Raw genomic sequence first — 22,282 nt, 5'->3', positions numbered from 1 at the left:
ATGATGTGAGTGCCCAGTCACTGCACTTGAACAGTGTCACCACAAACACAGAGTACTTGAGTGGATACTCTCAGCTTGATAGAAGTGGTGTTTTGGCAAAGAGTCTCCAATACTAGGCACATTTGTAAAACTATCGATCCCTATTGGATCATTCATTAACAATTGAGGAGAATACTAACAGTTGCTGTAGTGCTCAGGGGACTGAATAAAGCAAGAACTCAAAAACAACCTCTGCTTCAAAGAGCACGTTGTCCATCATTTAGACAGTATGCAGAGTTGAGAGATGTGTTAATGAAAGGTGAAGGTGTAGTATAAGGCCACGCATGTAGTGTACTACTTTCAAATACAATTACTATGCACAGAAAAATGACGGTTTGTTTTCCCTAACCTCAAGCATTAACAACCTTTGGTTACAAATATTCATTTTGCTGTTCAAATAGGGAAATTTAGCAATACCAACCAAGTTTTGCATGGCCAAAGCAGAACACGCAGCCATCTGCACCATTGACCACTGACTGGATCACTTCAGCCACAGTCCCAGCACATACTTCAGCCTGTAACAGGTATTAAAGAAAAAAAAAAAAAAGAGAGAGAGAGAGAGAAAGAAATTAAAGAAAATTATCAACAATAATAGGAAAATCAACGGAGTACTTTCAGTATAAGTAGTCATAAGGTCAACAGTGCTCCAGACAGCATGCTAAATTATCAAAAAGTCTAATCTTGCTTGTTTCATTTGTGTGACCAATACTATTGATGGTAATGACATTGTTTGTGTAAGCACAAGAAACAAAATTTTTGCTCTCTCAAGGAAGTTTCATTTGCTGACTATCAACAACTGGCATGATGTTAAACAAAATACACATACTATGAAGGGGTTGTGGTTGATTTGATAGATCTGTCTCTTAAGGAGTCATAAAAATATTTTTTTGTGGGTGAAAAGGAAATACTGAGAAATTTTAACAGGTTCTGTTATTTCCCCAATTACGGACTGAATTAATTTCCACTAGCAGGTGGGTAAGGAATGTAGGGGGGTAAAACAGAATGTTTGGTATTACTTAGGTGACATTTCTTAATTTTTCTCTATTTTATTATGAGTCTTCCTAGCGTTTAGCAGCAGTAGACTCCATCCTGACAACAGCAGAAGTATGTTAAGAAGTACAACACACAAATTTACCCAGGGCATTCTTAGAGTTAAGGTTCAGACTCTCTGGTCTACTTTGCTCTTTTACTGTCTTCCTCATGGCATTTGTATAACAGTTCACCAAACCAAAGCCTAATAAAAATGAGAAATCTGATTATATACTTATGATTGGAGATCTGTGGATTAAAATCTCCAACCTTCTACTGTAAATTGTACAGTAAAACAGTGTACAAATAATCCTTGACTTCTTAATGAATAGAGAATTGTATTAGAGAACTGGCTTTCTGATCAGATCGCTGTATACACCAAATAATCCGTTTAAAATATACAAAAATTGTTGATATGGAGGATTTGCATTCTAGGCACCATTTAGCATATTTATTGCATGTATAATTTTAGGACCAATTGTTTACAGTAAAGAATAAAGAAAGCACACAATCATTTAGATATGATTTAATAAATTGATTTCACTATTGATAACACTGATGGATCAAATTTGACTCTGGTCTAACTCTATTGAAAGTACTGCTGTTGCAGCTGAAATCCATCTGGCTCTGGTGCGTTCTATTGTTAGATAACTGTTCTGATCAGACTTTGCCTACCTGTGATGCATCTTGGGGAAAAACTGCATCGAAAGCAAACATCTTGGGTGGAACCTGGTTGCCCCTTTTCTGAAAAGCATTCTGACCTCCACAGGTCGCTGGGTCATACAGTGTGATTTGCTTCTTACGGGGATCGACTTTTAAGAAAGAGCTGGACTCAGATGTGTCTCTGGCAAGCGTGGAAGAAATGCGCACCATCACTTTGACCTGTCAACAAACACAAAAAGATGACCACATTTGATGAGACTGTTGGATGCACTAGACTCTTATATGTTGAATGAACTTTCCAAAACACTCGACCCAAGCCACTCGATTCACTTTGCTGTAGCTCCATGGAAGTCAGTGAAGACACGGGAATGATTATAGATAGAACTTGGTCTACAATGCACATTGCACAAAGCCAGAACTTGTCTCTGTCTACTTCAACAAGCACCTCATGTAGTTAGAATTACAAGCTACCTCATGGTGTTTTAGTGCCCGTGTTACTCAAGTACAACGATGAAGTATTACATCACCTTGTCTTACTCTCGGTATAAATTGAAAAGTAACTGTACCCTAGTGGCCCAATTAAGAAAGCTGAAACGTAATCTAGGCTGCTAAACTATCAGAACTACTGCGGTTTCTACACAGTAGTGTGATCAATAAGACAAGCACATAAAAGCCAGATCTGTAATTTACACCTTTCTGATTCTATCCAAATGCAAAAAGATGAACTGCTCACATCTAAGTGTCATCATCAAAGAGTTGTGAAAATAGCCCTGTTTTAATGGTCAGATTTTGAAATCATCGTCAAGGGAGTGAAATGTAATAAGTGATAAAAGATTTGTTAAAACATGTTAGTTCATAACTCATTAAATGGCTACATAAGATGTTATTTCTAGACAAAAATACATCTTCATGGATTTAATGAGATTATACTGCATCATTAGCCCACTTGGTAGGCCACTTGGTAGATGTAAATAATACAGTTGATAATCGGTCTTGTTTTGGTTCTCCCCATAAATTCACTACCTGCAGACAAATCAGTTCCTGAACTTTACAGGGCAAACCTCACCTCTCTGCCAGCTTTTGCCTTCTAGCCACACATTCATTTACTTTGTCCTAGGGCAGACTGACTTTCATGCCAACCAGAACTTTTATCTAATTGTTTCGTTCTAACTATATCTCCGTTGTATTAAAACCCATGCATGGTTGGCATGCAAGTCACCATGAAGAGGCACTTCAGCACAGGGTGGGCACTCAGCCACTGCTGGGATGGCAGAAACACACTGGGAGGTATTGTAGCCCCAAAAGTCAGGCCAGGCTGTGGCTCCTGTCAGCCTCGTTGAGACTGGTGCTTTTCGTATGTAGACCTCATTTCATGCTTGCCCAAACTCATCCCACATGTAAATAAGTCATCTGGTTTGAGAGGTCAAATCTGGGAAAATTCATTTTTTTAAACAACTCCTCTGAAGACAACAGAATGAGATCAGAAATCAATCAAGATTGTTCAGTATTTTTGTAATGTTGTCTCTATATGCTTGTGAGTCAAATTGGTAATGTGAATCCAAATTTAAACCAGGAAAACAACTTGTAACTAGATGAAAATGGTCAAGAGTCTGATTTCAGTTTTACATGGTTAGTTGAGGGGAAAGAGGAAGAATGCAGCTTGGGTGTGCATGGGTTCTCTTTTCAACCACTCAGCTCAGCAGTTATGAAACCTAACACCTAACTGAAAAAAGCCACTTCCAGCGTTTTGCCCAAGGCATTAATTTAATTAGCAGAGCTAATTTCTACTGAGGACAAAGACCATCAACACCCCCAGACAGTTGTAATGAACTGCCCCTGGTTTATTTCAGCCCTAGTTGTCCTGGCAGCTCAGAAGAGAGGCACTCGTCAAGTAACCACAGAGGGGAGGGAGGGCAACACTGAGTCCTGGAGGAGAAAAAAGAAGACATATAATCATAGAATACCCTGAGTTGGAAGGGATTCACAAGGATCATCAAGTCCAAGTCCTGGCTCCACACAGGACCACCGAAAACTCAAACCATGTGTCTGAGAGCATTGTCTAAATGCTTCTTGAACTCCTGCATATCAGTGCCGTGACCACTGCCCTGGGGAGCCTGTCCCAGTGCCCGACCCCCCTCTGGGTGCAGACCCTTTCCCTAACCCCCAGCCTGACCCTCCCCTGTCCCAGCTCCATGCCGTTCCCTCGGGTCCTGTCGCTGTCCCCAGAGAGCAGAGCTCAGCGCCTGCCCCTCCGCTCCCCTCGTGAGGAAGCTGCTGGCCACCATGAAGTCAGCTTTATTAGTCTTCACCTATTTTCAATTTTACATTAGCTGTGTTTTTCTATTGTATCCTATTTTAAAACAGATATCACTTTGTAAAAATATTAGACTGATCTGTTAGAAACTCAATTAACTGCTGTTCTTCAACTAAATCAAATAAAATACTCTACTTTACAAATCTACTTCCCTGTAAGTTTATGTGCACCTTTGGCTGCTGTGAGTCCATATCCTTCAGATCCTTGATCATTATGTGCAAAGGAGAGCTAATTGAATACCCCAAGGGTAAGTTTGTTGTTTGTTTTGTTTTTTTTTTTTTTTAGAAGGAAAATAGGTTAAATCTAACAACCTTACATATACAGGTATGAATACATTCTTTCTGGCCTCAAACTGTATGGACGCTTCATTTCAACCTCTACCAGTTTTGTACCAGTATAACATCACCAGCTTTGGGCCCTGATTTAAACCTCTTTACACAAAATCAGACTACTACCTGTCACTTCTTACTAAAGTAATACTGCAAATCCTCCTTACTTCCAACAGCTATAGTGATAGAAGCTCAAGCATCAGTTTTGTCTTTCCCTGGAGTAAAAGATCAATTTAATCCTAAAAATTTAGTAGCATCAGATAAAACGAATGAACCACTATAAAAAGGAGCTCATCTCAAAAGTCCCAGGAGATGTCTAATGACATAAACTTTCTGACCATTCGGCTCCTCAGCTCTAGCAAATACAGACAATTCACAAGAAAAATACGCTATTGCCATGAACCTCTGATTTCCTGTGCTTTGGGGAGTTTTATTTTCAGATCTAATTTTTCCTGTGTGTGAGGGCAGAGGAATACTGCAAGGACTATACGTGGGTATCCTGATAACTGAGCCACTTCTTATTCTGAAGACAGTTTGTTTACAGCTGGTATGAAGAGGTCTGTGCACCTGGGCCTCTAAGGACTGGCAGTTGCCGTTAGGTAGGCACTCTATTAGTAAATATTATTATGCATGTAACTTAAACCCAAGGATTCATGCAAAATGTTTCCCAATAGCAGTTAGGATGACAGTAAATCAACTAAGCTACAGCAGTACAAACGATGGGAGAAGACAGCCATTTCACAGTCTTTCAGGCGATTTATAACTGGGGGATAGCAGGGGGAGGTTTGGAGTCCGTGCTGACCCCTGCAATCTTGGCCACGGGGGAGGCAGTGCGAGAAGAGGAGAATGTAATTCAGCCAGCTATGGGGATAGCACAGGAACTTAATGGACTTAAAAGACTTCGGTTCAATTTAAGGAACAGACAGGTTGAAGATCACAGTGACGCTCTGGGGAAGGCAGAAGTACAGTATGGTTAATTTGAAACTAACTGAACAGTGAAGTTTAAGAACTCTATTACTTTATGCTTGCAATTTATATTTAAATAAACTGTAAATTGAACTTCTTCTTAAGAAGAAAGCAGGTTTTCTGCTTCACTTCCTATGTGTCATTACTGCTTTAGTCCAATGCTACAATTCTCCACTAATCTCTTGTAATTGAAGGGTTTAAGAGATACCACTTGTGATTAATGGGACCACTCTGTCTGCCAGAAATTCTTATTTGAATCCCAGTGATCGGGTCTTGGCAGCGCCCAGCCTTAGACGCACCTCTGACTGTTTCTACAGGGAGAGATGAAAGCCCTCTCTTGAGACATGGGCTGCTGGTAAAACAAACAACTGGGGTCTAATTTTGATCTAAGTTTACACTCCTGCAAATCTGGCTGAACTCAGCAAGAATTACCCTAGCTTAAGAGTGGAGAGAGAGAATAAAAGAAAAGGTCACTTGTTCTGCATCATTACTGTGCCTCTTCTAGGACATAAATTCACTTCTTAATTCTGCTCATGCCGGAAACATTTGTTAATGTATTTTCTCCTGTGAGATCACAGGATCTGATTTGACAACTACTAAATCCAACAGGACTCCCATTTACTTCTCCGGACATCAGTTCCTACCTGGGAGGAACTGTTCTGTTCTTGAATGAGTTTTACAGTCATGTACTTCCACAGTATTATGCCTGATACACGATGGCATAAATAAAAGCAAAATTGGATCTGTACTGCTTAGATTTCCTCAACATGGTTTCTTTATATTTCTTGTATACATATTTATATTTAATTTCTGTGCATAATTATATGAACTATTTTTTAAAAATGCATAGATGTATAGGTGTTTTCTGAATTTATATATAACCATATATATGCTTTTTTTTCATAATTTTATCTCTATGTGGTAAATATGGGCATTAAGTAGTCACTGTTCATTCACGGGTACTACTCAGTAGCATCAAGGGAACATTGCTGTAATATCACAATGCTTTTGTACCATAAAAATAAACACAGACCTTTTAATTGCTTCCATTGCAATTTCAGCTGCCTGAACCATATTCCTTTGTTTTCTCCTTTTTTACCTAGTGTATCCCTACAAATACATCAACTATTTCTTGAAGATGGCATTTGCTAATTGCAGGATTTTTTTCCTGGTAAACTCAATTTGTGACCTGCCATGGACCTTTTGTTATGTTCTTCCTCTGCAGAGAAGGACAAAGGTTCAGCAAGCTCTGCAGATTTGAACAACTGGTGCCACTGGAAAAAAAAAAAAAAAAGAGAGAGAAAAAACTGAGTGCAGCCCCAGCCACTGACACTCCCATGTCTCCTGTGCCTGCAGGGGTCTGTCTGGAGGACCGGCAGTGAAGTGAGTGTGGAAGAGGGGAGAGGTAAGCTCTGTCAAATCCGTACCAAAGAAGAATAACTACAAGCAGAGGCTGGAATGAGGCAATGGGGATATTATCACTTCCTTCTACTCTTGCCTGTAAGATTTCATTTGGGGTTCATTTATCTAATTACTGCAGGGATAGGGCTAGACAGCTGTTGCTTTGGGCACTGTGCTTGCCTTTATGAGCTGCCTTTCTCATCAATCATTTGAGCAGCTTCTGCTGGACGTGTGCTGGGTAGTGGTGGGAGGCAGGAGCTGTGATGCACTCATGGGCGAGACGGGCCAACCGGGGCTATTGAGCTGTATTAGCACTCCATCAATGTAATGGCAATCACTGGCTGCAGGAACAGCCTTATTGGAGGTTAATGAAGAGTGGGTTTTGTAATTTCTCACTGTTACAGTTGTAAATAATGGTGGCAGGCATGCATTTTTGTTGTAGTCAGCCACAAAACACTACAGCACAGGAAAATCTATGGCATCCCAAGTGCTTAAGCACATACATGCTTTTGCATGATGGATGTAAAGCTAGAAACCTTTCTGCAGTGCCCAGAGAATAGAGAAACAGTCTCTTAAGTATTTTCAAGGGTCTTTCCTACAGATTATGAGACAATTAAATGATAGTGCTAAAATGAAATTTGGAAAGTTAAGATAAACAGAGCAAGAATGAGACAAATAAAGATTTGTATGGGTGGACAGTGTTTTAATAGAAGTCTGCTGGTCACATTTGGCAAAAAGCTAGGGTAAATTATGCTGATTTATATTGGTCAGGAAAGCATGTGTACATGGGCCTCATTCTCCTTCCTCCCTTTCTGTTCTCACAAAGGTAATTCTTGTAGGCATCAGTGCCTCACTTCAGCAGAAATTAGAAAACAATCAGGCCAGATCACTCACATTCAGTGTGGGAAGGGCTGTCACTATCACCACAAGCAAAAAAATACTACTCTGGAAAAGCAATGAAAACAATTGGGAAAAAAATCATTGGGCTCACAGGTCTTTTTTTTTTTTTTTTTAAACAACCGTCCCTCTGTTTCTTTCTTGTGCCATTGCTAAAACTAGTAAGGAAACATTTCCTTTACTAGCTCATCAAGCCTATCCTGCACAGCAGCAGAACTAATTTGCACTTCCAGCAATAAAGGGGAGTAGTTTACATGCGCTGTAACCAAACACCAATGATATTGTTCTTATCTTAAGAACTTGCCCTTATCAGGGTTGTATCTTTTTGTTGATTACCTGATGTAACTTTATTAATGAACTCAGTAAAATCTGGTGTGAAATACGTTCAGGTCACAGGGCATGGCTCAGTGACCTCTGTCTTGTTTGTGTCAGCAGTAGCTTTGAGTTTTGTCCCTGTAATTTGGTACGGCTGAAAGACAGTGCTGAGCACCTACACCATCTGAAACCAGCATGTACATCCATCCCAGCAGCCCAGTTACTCAGCTCCCACACTGCTACTTCAGCATTTGCTAGATAACACAGAGCATTGCAAATTTGTTCTCTTCTTAAAAGAAAAAAAAAAGGGCATAAGGATCACCCTGTCATGGAAACAAGCCTTCCCTAAATTTCCCCTCATGCCAAAGACATTCTGTGTTCCTTGTTTTCCTTTTGTTTGTTTCTGATCTCTTTGAGGGAAGTCTGCATTTCAGACCTGCACAGCTGGGGCAATCTGTGTGTTGCCTCAAGCAGGAGGAGGATTTTTCCCAGCTTCTGACACTTTCCACATGCATCCACAGAACCGTATCTGCAGCTATGATGCAGCCAACAATAGACTAACTGAGCTCACGTGTGGGGATGAAATTTCACCTTTTTTTGGAGAATATCTATAAGTGGCACTGTTACAGATACTTTCGTAAGAACTGAAAAACATAGAAAAGCCTTCAGCGGTCCCAGCATGAACAAGACAGGATCAGCTGGCAAATCATCTTCCCTGCAGTGGATCTGCAGATACATAACCATGCGCCCACTGGTAAAGTACACAGATACCTTCCTTAAGCCTCTAGCATACTACTACTGACAAAAATTTGCACTGACCCTCTCACTCTAATAAGAGTTTATTTTTTTCTGAGCTGAGAAGCAAGTACAGATGTCTGCCATGAATTTCAAGTGCTCCTCATTTCCTTGGCATCAGATCTCTTTACCTTTCAAAATCAAACCAATATTTTGCTTCACTTCAGTGACCTTTTAGAGTACAGCTTTCCATCCCTTTCCCCCTTCCTTTTCTCATCTTAATGCAACCACTTCACAAGGGTCTTCAGATAGGGAATACTTGTCTAGCAATGAAACATGTCAAAACCTGTCTTCTGGCACAAAATGGCCCGCATATTTTCCTGTAACTTTCATTCTCTGACCTATGGTGTACTAAGGTGGTTCTTTGCCTGTGCTGATTTTTCAATCACTGTTTGGGAGAGTGGTCTACCAGCCCAACATCACGCCAGGGACCTTCTTATCAATGCAGGAGTATAGATGATTGAGTGCCAGTGCCCGGGGAATGTTTCCTGGTGCTGTTTAATTGACATTATGATCCTAGCCACAGAACACTGTACAGCTTGGCCAAACTATCCCTCGTTTTAAGTTTAATACAAGAAACTCAGGTAGTACAGCACTGGCTCCCCACGCAAGCAATATGCCAAATGTTGCTCTGTTCATATTCCAACACAGCTTGGCATCTGCAGATCATACAGAGAAATCAACAAAGCCCAGCAAGCACATCTCTGACACCAGTAAGGCGAGTCTCCCTTAAGCAACTCCTTTCCTCCCTCTCGTGATCAATGACAAGGCTGCCTACACGGGGTTATGATCAGCCTCCAGGGCAGGAAGGAGCAGGCAGCACCACATTACCTGGCTCGTTCTCATAGGCTATGCTCATATCCCACTACAGTGCAGAAAGACTAAAGGGATTTTTGCTTCACCCACCCAAAGTTCCCTCTTAGAAACCTTCCCTTCCAGCATACCAGAGCTGTACTGATGTGGTTGCTGAAATGACTGGTGTGGATAGAAAGCAGTCGCAATATCAACAGTAGCAGTGTCTCAGACATGCTCATTGGTAATTAGTACTTCTACGAGTTTCAGTTTCCTTTTTTGTGAAGCTATGGGAATGGTGCACACGATGTGGCTTGGTAAGTGTAAGCCAGCAGGTCATCTCACGCCTAATTAGAGAGAGGGTAGCATCGAGGGCTTCGCGTTATACATTCTCAGGAGAGCAGGAGCTCCCAGATGAACAAGGCTCTCTGTTTTTTGTCTCAGGAAACAAGAATCTCGGTGGAAAGAATGCAGATAAAAGACAAAGTTTCTCTTATGCGTGCCTTTGAGACGTCTTTTCAGTGCTAGGGAGACAAAGTATATACAGGTATTGCACAGAAGATGTATAATCACAATTGTAAGCTTTTTCATTATTTATAAAGATGATCTCCATGACTGCATACAAAAGAAGATTCCCCAGTCTGCACATAACATTGTATGGCATAGCACCATAAATAATGAGTAGCAATGCAATCAAATAAGAAGGATTTACATTATTTAAACCAAGCTGGAAGAGGTGAAAAATTACAATTTAATGTATATAAGTGTGGAAAAAGATGTGTAGAGCTTTGGAGTGGCAGTTGGTAATGACAGCCAGTAAATAAAAGGGACAGTTCATGGTACTTACTAGGAAAAAGATCTAGGAATTCATAGGGAAAAAAAAGAAGCCCAAAGAAAGAAAGGGGCTGGCATTGCTAAAGAGTCCACATAAATGGAAGGAGATACAGTCATCATATTAAATGAGATATCTAATACACATTTGAATATTCAGAGAAGAAATACGGTCTCCAGAAGGGGAGCATAACCACCCTCCAGTGCTGTATGTGGCATGAAACATCCAGTAGAGATTTCAAGGATTAGAGTTAGATGCTTTAGCAAGAAATTTAATATAGTATAATGTCAGTGTTATCAACAATAATTCCTTATTTACCTGGAAGCATATGAGATCTGAATTTGACCCTTTTTAGGAACATCCATGAACAAAAGGAAAAAAAAGGAGGAAATGATAAAACCAAGGTTCTGTATCTAAGCAAGGAAATTATTTATATGGTTAGTAAACCTTCCATCCGAAGATCCTGCAGGGGTTTGCAAAAGCTTCTGACAGGATTACGACCTATTTACAGTTATGCTCATTTTCCAACTGAAGAAATAAAGTATAAGAATAAATGAATCATCCAAGGTCCCAGGAAATGCTTGTTTTACCTAAACAGACTACCTGAATTCTAGTTCTTCCTCTTCCTATGGTGTAATTGTAATATTTCCAAGGGCATAAATATAATATTAAATCTACCTTTTCTTTCATGTTATATCACATTTAACACTACCTGCATGCTTCTACTTTGGCAGTGGTACAGGGAAGTACAACAGCTACACAGCCTTAGCAGACAGCCACTTAGAATTAATGAGATCCATTTGTAATGATATATATTATCTATAATTAAAAATACATTTGTTGAGACTTAAAAGAAGTATGTGGAATGAATTTTTATGGTGGGCTTGATTCCGCATGCCTCTGAAATAAACAGGATTATTTACTGCGCTTGGGACAAGAAAACAAAAGGCTTTAAAAGCTGAATCTAAAGGTTCACATAAATCTGTAATATCCCATCTCCAAAAGGGACCAACCCTGTGAGCCTCCCACGCTGGTGGGCTGCGCTGACATCCCACTGGTCCCCTCATGGCTGTGGCTTGACAATACCTGCCTGGCTCACTGTGCCAACATGGTCCGTTTCCTTCACCCTCTGTCCTCCGAGACAGGGGAGAGCCACAGGCCCTGATGATCCAGCTTGTAGCCTGAACCAAATCTTACCAGCCTCTCTAAGCTTTTAGCACCCACAGCATCTTCTGGCAAGGATTCCCATGCCTTATATACATTTCTCATAAATAACATCTTCCTTTTTTTTTTTTTTTTTTTTTTTTTTAAAGAGTCTGCTACCTGCTTACTTTATTTGATGCTGCCCAGTTCTTTAAATCCAAAGAAACAGCTGTCTTAAGCTCTCTGGGTCCCTATGAGTTGCACAGCACTCCTCATGTTTCCCCCCAGCCGCCCATGATGTAAGCAAAGCCTTAGTTGATTCTCATTACGTCCTCCATATCTCCTACTGCTCCTGATGCTCTTCTCTGTATCTCTTCCAGCGCCACTCTGTCCCTTTTGACGTGGTGCACAACACTCATGGTGCAAACGTTCAATAGATTTCTTAATAATAAAGCAGCATACAGAGTCTTTTTACTTTGTGCTTTATGCCTTTCTTAACTAGTTCTAACATCCAGTTGCTTTCCAACCAGTATAGATCATGAAGCCGAAATTTGCAGTAGCCACTAGAAGGCACTACAACCTGACTCTTGTCCCTGAAAGCAAGTAAAGCCAACAAAATTTCTCATGTCTGAGAAAATTTGTTCCTAATGACGAAGATCAGCAAACACAGCTTCTGGTGGCACAGAGATGCTCTTACTAACTCAGAAAAATCCAAAGATATTATCTAAGTCTATGTTGCCACTGCAAATGATCTCTGTGTTGTACTCTACAGCATTGGTTCTTGGGCATGCATCTGACTACAGGAACAATGCAGTTCATCTCCACCACATCCTGTGTTCCCATGGGAAGAAACACAAGTTGCAGACAAGGAGGATGGTATGGTGTACCTAGCACTGATCCTGGTTTGTCTGATCACGGAACCACGACATCAGGACTGTACATCTTTCCTCCTGGCACAGACACAGACAGTGCAGCACCCGGCTATAGCCAGCTGTCAGAAGCAACTGCAAAGAACCAGAAAATCCAACTTTGTTGAGCGCAGTAAATGTGCTTTTTGTACCAAGTGTAACTAGCTAAATGATACCAAACCAGAAAGGCAGACGAATAAATAGACAGAAAGAAAACTAAACGGGAATCCCCAGGGGAAAGCTAAATAGAAACAGTACTTTGACAAATGAAACTTGCCTCACATCACAGTGAGCAACTAACTTCTTACACCCATGGTTGTGGTTTATGGCATAGCATTACTACTGACCCTCAACCTTGATCAATTCAACTCCGTAGCATTGTTCAACCAAGAAACAGCCCACAAAGTACTCATCTGCTTGGTGCCGCTTACCACTAATGATTTCATCCACTGCTTGCAGCCTTGTTAAATGCCTTAATAAATAACGGCAGTGTTTGTGAATGGACTGGGTAACTATAAACACTTGCCCTGGAATTAATATCTACCACTTGCTAGTAGTCTTTGCATATGCTCTCAGACATAGTTCTGCAATCTTAATTCAGGCGAAACTCCCGTTGTTTTCAACTTTAACTGCCGTTTCCTGACTTTTGCACACTTAACCATGCAACCTTAGCATTGCTTTAATGCTGATGTTCACCAGCAGAATAATTCATTATGTTGTGTGTAGCTTAGGGACTGTGTAATTCTTCCTAGCAAGTAGCAGCCTTTAATGAATGGCACCTGATCAATAATGCAGAATTCAACATTTGAGAATAAATAAAAATCCTTTTTCATGAGGGGTGTCTGTACAAAATGTCAAAACCATTTATCAAGGGTCCAGACTGATAGCCTGCAGCTGCTGTCCACAACAGCTATAAAAAAAGAACTTTGCTGAGACCTGCAAATATGTTTTTTGTGTTGAGTGTAATTAGCTTTTTCCATAACCAAAACACAAAATAAAGACTTATTGAGTATGAATGGAATGGTCATTACAAAAGCTGTTTTAAAGCAAACTTTGTCTTAATAGTACTTTGTCCCTAAGCCGCTAGTTATACAGGATGCAAAAAATGCATTTATATTTGGGTTTCAAAACCTCAGATTAATGAGGCAATCAGACAAACATTACAACAAAGAAAACGGTAGGAATTTTACCTCGTCCTGAAGCATGTATGGAAGGAGTAAGTAGTTTTAATTGTTAAGGAAAGCTTTCATTTTTCTTAGTAAATGATCTAATAGAGAAGCATATGGCAACTCCACCTCCTTTGCTGATAATTTACATCCAGCAGTAAACAGAGTAGCAACAGTTAAGGTACATAATCACCTATGACATATATGAGCAAGATGATGAAAACAGGAGTTTAATAAGTTTGCTGCAGTCCTGTATGGCTTAAAAAATTTTACTGTAGCTGCTAAAGCGATCCTGCCTCAGCAAATCCTAAACCCAGAGCGATCAGTTTTCTAGATATCTTATTTATTTGAGTAGCTAAGAGTGTAATCTCATTCTGGACTCTGTATCCAAGCAAGGCTCCCTCCATTGCACCTACTGCCAGGATGGGAATTATGTCAGCCATATAAGCTTCCTATCCACAGATCAGCAGCCTAGGAAGCCTTTGCCTTTAGCTAGCCTGAACTACACTGACAATTTGATTGCTCTCTTTTCTGATGCAGACAGAAAGAACAACCTGGCATTGGATAGGAACAAGTGGAAGACCTCGGTGAGGCTGAGCAGGCAACAATTACATGACTCTTGGATGTGGGAGACAGAGCTGTCTGCTTCATCTCCTCCACACTCATGAAATCCACTCCGGTCACCGTGATGCCACCATGAGTCACCATGGGTCACCACCGAGACCTGGCATTCTCAAAACTGAGATCACGCAGCAAAGGCCGCAGTGCCTCTGGCGGGCAGCAATTCCTGCAGAGACACTACATCACTGTTGTCACTAGCGGAGGTATCCTAGCTATTACACCGAGGAATTTGTTCTTAAATCCATCTCTTTAAAAAGCCCTTTTCCACCTACTACAGAAATGTCTATGGTAACACTGCTATTTGTCACAGGTGGCACTGCATGCCATACAGTGGCTATGAAAGTAGCAGTCAGTGCACAGGTTTCACAAATGATTGAAGCAACTAGCCTTCTCTTGAGCAATAAAAGGATCTTCCACTTTAAGATAATTTATCCTCCATGCTTGTCACTGCTGTAGCTTAGTATCAGGGAAGAAATGATCTTTGATGCCTTGTAACATTTTGTCACTCAGCACAAAATAGAAAGATTAATGAAGAAAAAAAAATACATATATATATATATATATATATATCTTTTTAGAAGCATCTTCCCACAATATTTTAGAGCATAGGCAGAACAAATAAGCAAGGTAAAATATACCAGGAAGATAAAATGGAGAAGATACTACAACAAATAAAGCACAGTGGATTTTTTATGTGCAGCATAGAAGGAAGCTTGATGAAATATTCACACTCCAAATCTAAATGTGATCCTCAGTCAGCACCGTGTGGTAGACAAGGAGACAGCTCTACTGCCTGCCTGTCTGTTGAGGGATGGTTTTATACCACAAAACCTGAACAGGGTATGTCTTGATGTAAGAGAAGGGCAACGAAGCTGGTGAGGGGCCTGGAGAACAAGTCCTACGAGGAGCAGCTGAGGGAGCTGGGCTTGTTCAGCCTGGAGAAGAGGAAGCTCAGGGGAGACCTTATCGCTCTCTATGGGTACCTCAAGGGAGGCTGTAGCGAGGTGGGGGTTGGTCTGTTCTCCCACGTGCCTGGTGACAGGACGAGGGGGAATGGGCTTAAGTTGAGCCAGGGGAGTTTTAGGTTAGATGTTAGGAAGAACTTCTTCACTGAAAGGGTTGTGAGGCACTGGAACAGGCTGCCCAGGGAAGTGGTGGAGTCACCATCCCTGGAGGTCTTTAAAAGACGTTTAGATGTAGAGCTTAGGGAAATGGTTTAGTGGGGACTGTTAGCGTTAGGTCAGAGGTTGGACTCGATGATCTTGAGGTCTCTTCCAACCTAGAAAATTCTGTGATTCTGTGTGATTCTGTAAGTGAGACTGCACGAGTACAGACTGATCATATACATCAGTATGAAATGTGAGAAGCACAGAAAGAGAGTGTGGCCAGGGTTGGGACAGGATCCAAAGGAGAGTCATGCCAACCACAACAATATTCAGATTTTTCACTGGTGGAGCCAAAGCCAAAACTTGGATCAACTTGGATTTTCCTCATTTCTTTCACTACACAAAATCCTTCCAAATAGTTCCAGGAATTGACAGTGTACCACATTTAGACAGAATGGACCAAAGATCGGTCCAGCTGGAAAGTCTCAGGTACAGTCACAGACATTAAGGCAAGTATTGTGGATTTCTAATTGGCCTTCTGAGGCACTCATCTTTATCCCTTGTCGTCCAGCACTATAGCTATACATTAGCCCTACATTTTTTAAAGACTGTCATCACAGCAACACTCATCTGGGAGGCAAACCATGCATCTCTGTGCTTATTTCTCTAATAGCTAAGTATTTTTCATTCTTACAAAGTATCTACACAAGGCAAAATTAAGATATAGATCTTCCTTTGGAAAGAATGCATCTCCACTTATGGTATATTTACATCTGGCTTTTGATTCAGATTATTTCCTAATGTAGATTCTAATAAATGGTAATCTATCATGGTTCATACACCACCTCGTCTATTCCACTACTCTTATTGTATTTCTGTTAAATGCTACATAACTTAACTGACTGCATGTGAATGCTCATTAGCTAATATTCAAAACAATCTAGAGTAAGAATATTGCATATAAACTCATCAATGTAAAGAAAATTCACTCTGTCATTAATTCCTACCAATTTGCCTACATGTTGCAAGAAACGTGTTCTCTGTCAAGATGCTTGAGGACATATCCCATTCATTGTGTACTAACAAGACAGAGCAGGGTGTATTTTCAATGCAGTGACTAACTCTGGATGTCCTCGGTAGTGCGGGATTCAGTAAACCTCTTAACATTATTTTAATTAAGCTGTTACAGTCCATCATGTCAAAACATAAAAATACAGATTATATAAAACTACATTAGGGGATCTCACAAAGCCCTGATTAATGACCTGATAGGTTGTAAAATGAATCCAAACTGTAAATTTATACTGAGGGCTTTTCTAAAATGTGAATTATTGACTTGACAGATTGTAATAACTCTTTCCAAACTATTCTGGTCTATGGTTCAAATCTTTTCTGTACAGCTCACTGACATGCACAGTGAGCCTAATTTAGTGTGTCTCTTACTGCATGAACATCCACAGACCGCAACATCCTCTAAAATGGATTCTGAAATATTGCAAGTGACCAGAGGGACAAAGGCGTGAGGAAGAAGATGTCATTTATCTATAATGACTTCCAGGTAACTCAGAATCCCTCCTGCTAGCTCACCTGGCGGAATAGTTTCTGCAATTAACGAGGCACACCAGTGCCTGAATATGATACATAGAATCTACTTTACGCATCAGCCTGCTTGGCTTTCCAGTGATTTCATTAGAAAAAGGTGGTTTATTTGCTGCTTCAGTATGCCATTATTTTCTACAGCCCTAACAGAAGAGATGTTTCTAATACCTAGCAGACTACATTTAAACTGCTATTAACTGGAGCCTCAAAAAAACATTTGAGTCCTAACTTCTTATCTGGACATATTTTAATCACCTTTAAATACCTCTGTAGACTGGAACAAACCTCAGCTCATCAGGCTGGAAACCCTGGGCACTGCAGGGGAAGAATGCATTCTGGATTTACATGGTGCTCAGCCCCTACAGCCCGTTCAGACGAAACTCAAGCCATTCAGTTCTGCCAACTGACACTCACTGTTGCAAATATTTACAGAAGGCATTAAAATGTCATCTCCTCTCCTCGAGACAGTAGGGACAGTACACTCAAAGCCTATCTTGCCAAACCTCTTCAGTGTGGCATTTATTTCCCTGAACCTATAATTGCAAACTCAGATCAGCCAGCAAATTTTGTAAAATGCCTTATTTTTCTCTTGGTAAGAGAAGAACTCTCAATTATACTTTTTTTTTTTTTTTTTTACTTTTTTTTTTTTCTTTATCTTGTTGCAACATAAGCAGTTGACGCTCTTTTGGTTACAAGAAATCACAAACATTTTAACTTGACAACTTTCAAATACATCTTTAAAAAAAATGAAGACTCGAACTTCTATTTTGTCATAACAGAGACTTTGACCAGAATACAGTTTTCTTTTGCATAGGAATAAAAATCCCCATGACTGAAATTTTCTGAGAAATGCTTACATTATTTTAGATGAATTCTAAATGTCTGTGTTGATAAAACAAAATACTTTCCTCTTACTGACTGTCAAAATACATTATCATGTGTAATGTAAAGTATATTTTCATAAACAGAAAGTTATTTTGAAATGAAAATTCTCCATACCTATGGACTACCGTAATCTCATATTTGTTTTGATCCAGAAAATAAATTAAATACAATTGGAAACAAACAAACAAAAAACAGCTATTTCTAGCTCAGTCATTGGTTCAAGTTTCAATCAATTCAGTCCATTTTTAGATATTCTGATCTGGTGATTACTGGGGAGTAGCATGACATGACAATGAGGAGCTAACCAGGAATATAGCTACAAGTACAAAGAATGACATGTTTAAGTTCATGCTGTAGTAGAACTAGACCTACTAACTGGACATGTATTAAGCACTTAAGTACTGAAAAAGTAAAGCAAATCCTAGCATAAAATTAAAAAAAAAAAAAAAAATTATTAAAATTTCACATCAGACTTCAAAAAAATGAGGAAAATAAGACTGAGCAAATTGGTGTCTCTAAAAAAAGTTCTAAGCACATAATTATATCTTTTTGAAGTAGTGTTAACATGTATTTCATAGAGCTAATCTACACTTCGTTACTCTCTCTAGAGATGCATACTCAAAGTCTACATATATCCAGCACATTTCCCCATTAGTAAAACCAATTTATCATCTTTGTATAAGACAACATGAGTTAAAGAAAAAATCCCCAAAATCCAACCTAAAAGACAATATATTTTTGTGCAGAAAACTTTGAATACGAGCAGGCATACATGGCACACTACCCAGAACCTGCATTTTCCGGAGTTTGAAAAGGAAGACAATCATGCTTTTCATTTATAAACCTAGAGAAATCTGAATTGTACAGCCTTTGCAAATAGTTCCTGCAAAATAATAAAAATGTAGTATGCAGAACTGCTGTAAAGAAAAATGTAAGGGTAGATATTTAAAATGCTTTTAAAATGTTTGATGATATTTGTGCACAGACAAGTGCACAATATAAAAGATGAAATCCTGGTCCCACTGACTTTATCCACATAGTATCTTTCAGGCAGGTTAGGTAATCATAGGATCTCATCAATCTAAGTCTTGAAGACTAACAGGATCTTTTCAGACTCAAGGAAAAGGTTCCACTAGACATAACAAACAAAAATACAAAAGGAACATCATGACCACAGTATCCCTCAAAAGTGGTTTCCTCTTACAACTCCTGCAAGAAGAAGTCAAACTCTTTGGAAAGAGTGCCTGGAGCTGGGGACTGAAAGTTTGACCTAGCCTGCAAGTCTCCTCCACCTCATCCACCATCTTTTTCCTCAGAACCACTGTCCCAAGGCTTGAACACAGCCAATTACTTTAACCTTGCTGATACCCTTGGAGAAAGGAAGGAAGAAAGTCCATGCCTGGCCAAGCACTTGGAACAACTTCTGCATCAATACAGCTGGTATGATAATTCCCCAAATGGGACAAAATCCCTATGCTGAAGCTCAGCTGCCCTCTGTACACTGGGAACTTTGCAGTTTTAATACTGGGGACTATAGTAGAAAGGTCTGTAAGTTTCAAGGCAATGAAGCTGGCTTTTCTAGTTCTAACTCTCCATGATAAATGGTTAAATAAAAAAATCACTTTGAATTCTCAAGCAGGGGAACTCTAGGAATGATAATACCAAGCACTTTCCTTCAATGTGCAGCACACTGCTGCATAAGGCTATTAAGGTATATGCTGTATAACTGGATTTATGCTTTTTTTTTGTATCTGGACGATGGTGTGACCTGAACAGGATTTGTTCTGCAGTTATGGTTCCACAGGGATGCTACGAACAATCAAACCACCTGCCAGACTGTGTCACCTAATTGTCCACAGGTGTAAGGAAAGAATCCTTCCTCCTCTTTTCCCTTACCCATGCAGCTGTAGTTTGAAACTTAGTTTAAAATGTGCATGAAATCACCAAGCAATGGTCTTCGATAGAGGCAGCAGGAGACTGGACTGTATGGACCACTGCTTTCATCTTTGCTAAATACACCCAGGCATGTAGATTAGTTTGTGTGGAACAATTTGATGTCCTTGGATCTCTACCTCATAGTACTCAATGCCTTCAAAAGCAGGGTTTCTCCTCCTTCGCTCCCTCCACTACATTATATATTCATATATAACTCAGTTCTTCAGGCCCTATTGCTATGATTCATTAGGTGTATGCTCTTAATTACTTTGCAAGATACTCTACTATCGTGAGGAGAAAAGATCGGCTCTTTGCCCTGAGCATTCAGCAATTGACAAATTCAACACTTAATCAGGCCAAATGCTACTCTCTCCTGATGAATTCTGAGGAATGAGATTTGTAAAAGTAAGGCATTGTGCAACATAGCCTCAAATTTCGAAATTAGCTCTTAAATTACTGAGCAAGTAAGTGCTAAGTAGTCCCAGAACCTGCAGAACCTTCCTTAAAATATCATTCAGGTTCACAGGGAAGGCATAGAAGTGCAGAACTGTAACTGCCAGGACCAAATGGCACAGTGGAAGTGTCCACACAACCACCAAAAATGCTGCACCTCATTGGTGGTATCTCTATCTATTCACCACAGACCCAGTCTGAACAATTTTCTTGCAATTGTCTATCAGCACTCTTCATTTCTCACCTGGAAAAGCTCCACAGCTATTCTACCCCTAAGCCTCTTCTGGCCAGAGATGGAAACCTGCCAAAACATGCAGGAATACTGTGAATGAGGTGTGCTAAAGAGTCCACTGGGACTACAAACTCATTTTTACACAAGGCCTGAGCATGGGTGTGAACCCAGATGTCTAGAGATAGACTATTGCATTAACTTACCATGCCATTTGTCTGCTTTCGCAACAAACTCATGCTGTATTTCATCGACAAGGCTGCACTTTGCTTCAGCCACACGGTGACAAAAGCAAGGCTGCAATACTAATTTGTTCTAAAAAAAAAGTTCCACGTAGGGCCATCTTTTGTACTGACAGATGATGCATCCTCTTCCACTGACACCACAGGGAACAGTCATCAGATGTCGAGAGGGATTTTCCAAATGCCTTTAGGGACCTAATTAGGCTGCCACTGAACCTGGTGATAAAATTCCTGTTGCCTTTAGAGGTATGGGTGCAGGGATAGACCCTTGCTGTGCTTTGCAAAAGCTTCTCTCTCATCCATGTGCTATGCCAGAGCTGAGGCTCTCTCCTCTATTTTGGACTTTGTCTGTATCCTGGTGCTGTGTGTCATCTGTTTTCTCAGTCTGATTTAGAGGACAGGATCATTGAATCAGCACTGAACAAACTGATGGCAAAGATAAAAACAACAACAATAACTGCCACTAAAGATCAATTTTTCAGTGCATGATGGAATGGAAATCTGTCCCATCTGAGACCTGTAGAGATTTTTAAAATACTGCTTTAAAAAACATGGAGACTGACTGTTGGTTAAGTATTCCTAGTTTAACACCCTTATTGTGACCAGCTGGAAAATATATTTATCGAGTGGATTCATTGCCATGAAATTAAAAAAGAATACATTTTTTTTTTCAATTTGAGACCATGATAAATTCCTCTTTTTATTTTACTAGCTCTCTCACATTGTATTAACAGAACTTTATGAAGTGTTTGCCAGGCCAAAGGCTAATCTAATTACACAGACTTCTCTGGATCAGAACGGTTTGTTATAAACTATTACAGTGACTTGGCGTCTGTCTGTGGATGTGTGTGTCTACGCAAAATGTTAAAATCAATGTTCTCTCCCCCAAGCTGTGAATCTCCAAAACCTTTATGTACAACCTTCTCAAAAGGTTCCAAATGTATTAAAAAAGGGGGGAAAAAAAAGAAATTGAGTTTTTTTTCTAGTTTGAGTTCATCCAAGATGTTAATTTACACAGTAAAATTACTGTGCATCAACCAAACATTGCCCCCCCCCCCCCCAAATAAAGCACTTTAAAATATTCATTATGTTCAACCATGTTCATCAACACAGAGATTTAGCTTCCTTTTCTCTCCTCACTATTCCTCCTTCCTCTGATTCTCAGCTGCTCAAACCATTAATGTTCTGTGACAGAGCCAATCCACAACTGATGCGGAAGACTGGTTTATGCACTGAAGGACCATCAGTAAATAACTGTTGAGGGAGGCAAGGGAAAACCTACATGGGTATAACGCACTTCTTGAGGGCGTAAAACATCTGTCAAGGGAGTCAAAAGCAGATGCCTGGTTAGATCCAGCTTTCTTCTGTTCCAGTGCATGAAATTCCACGTGCCAAGCTGTGTACCAGCCTCCGTGCGTGCGGGACAGCTGCACATCCCTTCGCATGGTGCAAGGGCCCAGAGCCAGCCCACAAAATGTGTACTGCCCCAGCCACACCTCTCCTCAGCCCAGCACACCAGGCACGGACAGTGAGCACATCAACCAGCAAGTCAGAAAGGAGGTTTCACTAGGCTTCAAAACCAGGAGATACAGACCTGACCACAGGGGAGCATGAGATGAGGTT

The 22,282-nt window shown here is 40.2% G+C and overlaps 1 protein-coding gene across 2 annotated transcripts in view; it reads right to left on the bottom strand.

Moving 5' to 3' along the window:
- Positions 1–22,282, bottom strand: part of KIF26B (kinesin family member 26B) — a 202,497-nt gene that overhangs the window by 63,013 nt on the left and 117,202 nt on the right. For both annotated transcript variants that reach the window (XM_082757483.1, XM_082757484.1), the window contains exons 4-5: positions 1,744–1,950; positions 461–554 (exon numbers count right to left, since the gene is read on the bottom strand). In XM_082757483.1, coding sequence (XP_082613609.1) covers positions 461–554; positions 1,744–1,950 — 301 coding nt within the window. The remainder of the gene's footprint in view (positions 1–460; positions 555–1,743; positions 1,951–22,282) is intronic.

The sequence above is a fragment of the Aythya marila genome (assembly GCF_965140915.1).
Source record: "Aythya marila genome assembly, chromosome: 3".
In the NCBI taxonomy this organism is placed as follows: domain Eukaryota; kingdom Metazoa; phylum Chordata; class Aves; order Anseriformes; family Anatidae; genus Aythya; species Aythya marila.
This window is presented reverse-complemented; position numbering and strand designations above follow the sequence as displayed.